Source organism: Plectropomus leopardus, chromosome 9 (assembly GCF_026936395.1).
Source record: "Plectropomus leopardus strain MGB_pleo_1.0 chromosome 9, ASM2693639v1, whole genome shotgun sequence".
NCBI classification, from domain to species: domain Eukaryota; kingdom Metazoa; phylum Chordata; class Actinopteri; order Perciformes; family Serranidae; genus Plectropomus; species Plectropomus leopardus.
In genome coordinates, this window is record NC_142184.1 from 22,462,510 (window position 1) to 22,469,940 (window position 7,431).

Genomic DNA, 7,431 nt, shown 5'->3' on the forward strand with positions numbered 1-7,431 from the left:
TAATAAAATTAATAGTCATAAACAAAATTACCAAATTAACTCCAAAGGGTGAAGGATTTTGGATCTCCCTACATAGGAGTTGGCAATTTACTCACTTTTGTACAATAATAAACAGACAGCAAACATGTTTCCACATTCATTTATTCAAAATTGGGCAAACAAAAGAAAAACACAATATATCCTAACTGCTTCGATATATATATTTAAGTGTGTATACAAGTGTGAATGTGTAAATGTGTGTGTCTGTGTGTGTGTGTGTGAGAGAGAGAGAGAGAGAGAGAGAGAGAGAGAGAGAGAGAGAGAGAGAAAGTGAAGGTGTGTGTTGGTGTGAGCGTGAACACACCAAGAGGCAGAGTGACTTGTTTAACAACAGAAGCTTAAACGAGATGCCAGATTCAAGATGCTAGATCAAAGGTGGCTGCAGAGCATGACCATGTGGTTGGTCAGACAAAGGAACAAAGAAAAGGCGGGAACTTTAAGTTCATTCTCTGTGTGCTTCTGTTGAGAGCCAATTTATTCGTGTATGTATGGATCTATTATGTATATAAGGTGCCTTCGTTCTTAAAAGGTTGTTTAGTTACATGCAAGGCCCTTTCTGTGTGAGGCATGAACAAACTAAATCCAAACCAACCGATAACCCAATAACAAAGAGATCACAAAAACAACAACTCATTCAATAGCATTACATCAATACGTGGTACACACAATATGATGAAAGACAAAGTAGGCCTAAACAGTCCTGCTCAGCCTGTACGTATGTCCTAATGCTATGCCCAGATGTTACTCGCCAATCCAGGAGTGGGAGAAGAGTTTTTTGGGTTGCTGGCTGAAGAAAAGAGTTTCCGGTTCAGTCACTGCTGTGCAGTTCTAAGGATCCAGGAGGAGGCTGGCCGGTCCTGGTGTCCTTACAGAGATAGCAGTTCAGTGTTATCTCGTTTCTGTTCCCCTTGTGCCTTGAGAAGTTAACTGTGGCTTTCTAACTTCTGTAAAGTCTCTTCAGGCTTGAAGAGTAGAGCAGAGACAAGGCTGCAGCTTCTGCTGAGAGCTTAGCTGTGAGAGTGGGGGAAAGGCGAGCAGGTCCTCCAGACCTGCAACCTTCCTTGGGCGAGCTTTGGTAGCAAGAGCCAGAAGAATAGCAGATGCTTCCCTTCTTGGCTCAGTGACATGCTGGGTGGTCACCGTGGTGAACTAATCATGTCTTGAGATGAGTTCATGGGAAGGGACTAACACTAAGGTGCGAAAGGTGAAGCATCCTGGGGGTTGAGGCACAGGGCTGTCCCTTTGTTCCAGAGAACAGAGGACGTGCAGTCTCAGCCATCATTGAGGCCACCAATGAGGCTGGACTCACAGGAAATGCCTTCACATTTCCAGTTAAGGTTGCACAAATGCACAAATCATCTGTGCAGTGCCGTGAATCCCGACACAGTATAGTATGTCCCTCAAAAGTAAAGAAAAACGTCATTAGTAAAATATGTTGAATGAAAGGCCGATAACGTCAAAATATAGCATGTCGGAAAAATGGCAGAAAACCGCATAGTATAGTACGGTGAAAAATCTCAAATTTTGACATGTCCCAAAAATGGCTATAAACTGCTTATTATCATTTGTAGAGACACCTCATAGTATAACAAGTCGAAAAAAGGGCCAAAAAAGGCCAAAAATGTCATAATATAGTGCGTTGAAAAAATAGCCAAAAACCACATAGTATAGTATGACGAAAATCTCAAATTTTGACCTGTCCCAAAAATGGCTGAAAACCGCTTATTATCACTTATAGAGATGTGTCATAGTATAGCATGTTGAAAAAAGGGCCCAAAACATCATTATATATAATGTTCAAAAAATGGCCGAAAACTGCATAGTATAGTATGGCTAAAAATCTCAAATTTTGACATGTCTCAAAAATGGCTATAAACTGCTTATTATCACTTGTAGATATGCCTCAAAGTATAGCATGTCAAAGAAAGGGCTAAAAAGAGGCCAAAAACATCATAATACAGCATGTCTAAAAATAGCAGAAAACTGCATAGTATAGTATTGTGAAAAGTCTCAAATTTTGATGTCCCAAAAAATGGCTATAAACTGCTTATTATCACTTATAGAGACACCTCATAGTATAGCATGTCGAAATAAGGGCCAAAAAAGGCCAAAAAAATCATCATATATAGTGTTCAAAAAATGGCCGAAAACCACATAGTATAGTATTGCAAAGAATCTCAATATTTGACATGTCCCAAAAATGGCTGGAAATCGCCTATTATAACTTATAGAGATGCATCATAGTATAGCATGTTTAAAAAAAGGGCCAAAAAAGGCCCAAAACATCATAATATAGTGTGTTGAAAAAATGGCAGAAAACCGCATAGTATAGTATGGCGAAAATCTCAAATTTTGACATGTCCCAAAAATGGCTATAAACTGCTTATTATCACTTGTAGAGACACCTCATAGTATAGCATGTCGAAAAAAAGGCCAAAAAGGGCCAAAAACGTCATAATTAGCATGTCTAAAAACTGGCCAAAAACCACATAGTATAGTATTGCAAAGAATCTCAAATTTTGACATGTCTCAAAAATGGCTATAAACTGCTTATTATCACTTGTAGATATGCCTCAAAGTATAGCATGTCAAAGAAAGGGCTAAAAAGAGGTCAAAAACATCATAACACAGCATGTCTATAAACTGGCCGAAAACCGCATAGTATAGTATAGCAAAAAATCTCAAATTTTGACATGTCCCAAAAATGGCTGAAAACCGCCTATTATAACTTATAGAGATGCGTCATAGTATAGCATGTTTAAAAAAAGGGCCAAAAAAGGCCCAAAACATCATAATATAGTGTGTTGAAAAAATGGCAGAAAACCGCATAATATAGTATGGCGGAAATCTCAAATTTTGACATGTCCCAAAAATGGCTATAAACTGCTTATTATCACTTGTAGAGACATCTCATAGTATAGCATGTTGGAAAAAGGGCCAAAAAAGGCCCCAAAACGTCATAATTTGCATGTCTAAAAACTGGCCGAAAACCGCATAGTATATTATTGCAAAGAATCTCAAATTTTGACCTGTCCCAAAAATGGCTGAAAACCACCTATTATAACTTATAGAGATGTGTCATAGTATAGCATGTTTGAAAAAAAAGGTCCAAAAAAGGCCAAAAACATCATAATATAGCGTGCTGAAAAGAATTGCAGAAAACCGCATAGTAGTATTGTGAAAAATCTCAAATTTTGACATGTCCCAAAAATGGCTATAAACTGCTTCTTATCATTTATAGAGACGCCTCATAGTATAACAAGTCGAAAAAAGGGCCAAAAAAGGCCAAAAAAATCATCATATATAGTGTTCAAAAAATGGCAGAAAACCACATAGTATAGTATTGCAAAGAATCTCAAATTTTGACATGTCCCAAAAATGGCTGAAAACCGCTTATTATCACTTATAGAGATGCGTCATAGTATAGCATGTTGAAAAAAGGGCCCAGAACATCATTATATATAATGTTCAAAAAATGGCCGAAAACTGCATAGTATAGTATGGCTAAAAATCTCAAATTTTGACATGTCCCAAAAATGGCTATAAACTGCTTATTATCATTAATAGAGATGCCTCATAGTATAACATGTCGAAAAAAGGTCCAAAAAAGGCCAAAAAAATCATCATGTATAGTGTTCAAAAAATGGCCGAAAACCACATAGTATAGTATTGCAAAGAATCTCAATATTTGACATGTCCCAAAAATGGCTGAAAACCGCCTATTATAACTTATAGAGCTGCGTCATAGTATAGCATGTCAATAAAAGAGCCAGAAAAAAATCATAATACAGTATAACATATAACATAGCATGTCTAAAAAATGGCCGAAAACTGCATAATATAGTATTGCGAAAAATCTCAAATTTTGACATGTCTCAAAAATGGCTGTAAACCGCTTATTATCACTTGTAAAGACGCCTCATAGTATGACATGTTGAAGCAAGGGCCAAAAATGTCATAATATAGAGTGTTGAGAAATTGGCTGAAAACCGCATAGTATAGTATTGCAACGAATCTCAAATTTTGACGTCCCAAAAATGGCTGAAAACCGCTTATTATCACTTATAGAGACACATCATATTATAGCATGTTGAAAAAATGGCTGAAAACAACATAGTATAGTATGTCTAAAAAATTTTAAATTTTGAATTTTAAATTTTGTCCAAAAAATGTCTGAAAACTGCATATTATAGCTTATAGAAAGTCATAGCATAGGATGTCGAAAAAAGGCCATAAACGTCATATTATAGCATGTCCAAAAACAGTATGTCAAAAAAATCTAGAATTTTGACATGTCCAAAAAATGGCAAAAAAACGCATAATACAGCTTGCAGAGACTTCATAACATAGTATGTCAAAAAAATAGCTGAAAGAGGCAAAGTATATTATGTTATATTATGTTGAAAAAATTTTAATTTTTGACATGTCCTAAAAATGGTTGAAAACCATGGTATAGCATGTCAAAAAAAAAGGCCCAAAACGTCAAAATGCAGCATTTCGGAAAAAACGGCTGAAGACAACAGCATAGTATGTCAAAAAATAATATAATTTTAATATAAAATTTTAATATAATAATATTAAAATAATCAAAAATGTCATAGTATAGTATGTCACTCAAAAAAATGTCAATGTAAAGTATGTCATTCAAAACAATCAAAAGTCATAGTAGTATGCCACAAAAATATAACAAAAAAAAAAAAAAAAATCCTCCACGAATTCAAAAAAACAGGGGGTACATAACTAATAAATAAATGAGTTATTTGGGGGGAGGGGGGGGGTTGTGGTACTATTTTTTTTCTTCTGAAAATGGGTATATAACATTTTGCAATAGTCTGCAAATGTCTTGTCGGTTGTGTGAATGAATCTGTAGGTTTGAATGTCGAGTGTGTTTCTGTGGTTGTGTATATGTCGGGGCTGTGGCTGAAGCGGCTGTGTCTTCGCCAGGTGTTTCGGGAGCAGGCCATCGATGGAGAGACATTACCGCTGCTCACTGAGGAGCACCTGCTCAACACCATGGGACTAAAGCTGGGGCCTGCGCTCAAGATCCGCTCACAGGTACACACACCACGGACCTGCGTGTGTGTTTGTGCGTGATGGAGTGGAAGTGTGTGTTTGAATGTGCGTTTCTGTCCGTAGGCCTGAGACAAACTGCTAGTGAGCATAGATGATTCCCTTCAGTAGCCAGCCCCACAGACTGCAGCCTCTCTTCTCTCTCTGTGTAAGATACAGTATTAGTCCACAACACAGCACTCAACAGGCTGCACTGACAGTCATATGGTGTCCTCTCATCTCCTCAGGTGGCACGGCGTGTTGGCAGGCTTTTCTACATGACTGGATTCCCGCTGGCGTTCCCGTTTCCGCCTTCTGCCACACTGCGCCCCCCAGAACGCGATCAGGACCCCCTGACCACGCCATCTGACACCCCCCTGCCTCTCTCTCTATCCCTGCCCCACAGACCCACCTCCACCAGCAGCAGTTCTTCTCCCTACAGCGGCCCTACCCCTGGGTGCTCCTCCCCCAAGCAGGAAAACGGTAACGGCTCGACAGTGGTGGGAAGATTCGAGGCCAAAACTCCTTCGTAGGAGCGGACAGGCAGGGGTGAGGAGGGCAGACCTGCCTCAAACCCAGAGAGACTGACTCCCGGGCTCTGTTTTTCCAGACTCGTCCCACCTTGGGAACTTTAAGCTGAACTTTAGGGGGAAAATATTGGAATGGAATAAGAAAACTGGACCGAATCCGACAAACCAATCAGCTTCTGAGTTTGTCTACGGTGGCTGTAGCCGAGCAGAGTCCAAACAAACTGGGTTGGAAGGGAGACGCGTGAAGTGACAGAGGAACAGAGAAAGAGAAAAAAGAGGAAAAGGAGACAGCTGGTCACAGACAGCCTGCCAAAAAAGGAGCGAAACCCTGCCACAAACGCGACATTCTTGCAAGTCAGACAGTCAGACGCTAGCGGAAACTCTTCCTTCCTTCCTGGGCTGGAGGAAGCTCTGCTCACTCACTCTCTTTCTCTTGTCTCCGTCTCTCCGACTGCTCTCACCACAAGCCCTGCAGAACCCAGGAATTAAAAAGAGATGCCCCCCCCCTCCTTCCCCCGCCTGTTTCCCGAGGCCAAACAGCAGCGTGGAGCAGTCTTTTCAGAAGCTGGAGTTGAAGCATATGCTGAGCAGCACCAGACCTGACCCGCTCCCTCTTATCACTGCAACTATGCATTCCACTGTCCCGATACCAAAGATGACCGGATGTGTGGAATTGAAATCATGTTTCACAACGTGTCTGCTTCTTTTTGCATTAATGGTCTCAGAGAAAGACTGGTCCAACAGGGAACTGCTGGGCTAGTGCCTCACGCGATGGGACTGTCCAAGAGGTGACACAGGTAGAGCATCATTAACTGACAAACGAACGCTGAAAAGTGTTGGTGAAATGGAAAAAGCCTTGTTGGCGGCTACGATGTGTGCGGCTTAAGTCATTGTACGCTCGTGTTGACTACTGTGGGAGGTAGGAAAAACATGCAAAATTGTACAGAATCATGCTTAAGATGAAAATATCCTGAAGGTTACATACGTGGTACTTTTACTTTTTGTTAAATGTAGTTGCACGAATAAGGTTTTCTTTACTGAAGAAAAATGTGACTTGCTGAACTTTGGTGGTACTTTTGTTCATTCTTTTGTTCTGCCATTTTTTTTTTTTTTTAAAAAAGTGTAATATTAAAAGACGCTCCAATCTTGAATGCTACTTCAGCATATAAAATAAAAATATTTATAGGACTTTTGATGTAGTAGATAAAGCAGATTATGATATGTATTATAATTAGCCCTTACGATGGATTCCAAAGATACTTTAACTTTGTTTTCTCTTGGTTGCAGGGAAAAGAAAGGCACAAAGCTCTTAATGCAAATGTTTTGAATTTGTTATGGATTTTTTTTTTTTTTAACTACGCAAGCAATGAATTAAAAATGGTCTCTAGATTTCCCTTCAAAAGTTTTGTCTTCATCCTATTTTTCTATTCACCACACAGGTGAAATAAATCCTAAAGAAATCCCTCTGTTCTCTCTTCTCTTGTGTGCCCGCATCATACAACGTACACAGAACCAGGAACTCACACTTACCTCCCTCCTTCAAAGAGTTAATGCTGATGCAGAACGCTGTACACACTTTAGGCTCGGCCTCTGCACCACACGGTTCTGTATTCACTAAAAACGACTACAGAGGAAAAGTGACGACACAATAATGCTCCTTAAAATCTCCGTTGTGGCGTTTAAATCCACGTCAAAGAACTCCTCTACCCTGCATTGTAGCACCAGTGAATGCATGCGATAATCGCTCACCCGACAAAGGCCAGTATCACCTTTAGTTTAGCGCTGAAAGGTGCAGTGAGGTTGGAAGAGAAAA

General features: G+C 39.7%; 1 protein-coding gene across 3 annotated transcripts in view; it reads left to right on the forward strand.

Moving 5' to 3' along the window:
* Positions 1–7,079, forward strand: part of samd11 (sterile alpha motif domain containing 11) — an 86,499-nt gene extending 79,420 nt beyond the window's left edge. For 2 of the 3 annotated variants that reach the window (XM_088082239.1, XM_088082240.1), the window contains exons 12-13: positions 4,984–5,094; positions 5,337–7,079. In XM_088082239.1, coding sequence (XP_087938365.1) covers positions 4,984–5,094; positions 5,337–5,621 — 396 coding nt within the window. In that variant the 3' untranslated portion in view covers positions 5,622–7,079. The remainder of the gene's footprint in view (positions 1–4,983; positions 5,095–5,336) is intronic. The other variant, XM_088082241.1, reaches the window with a different exon arrangement.
* The last annotated feature ends 352 nt before the right edge of the window (positions 7,080–7,431 follow it).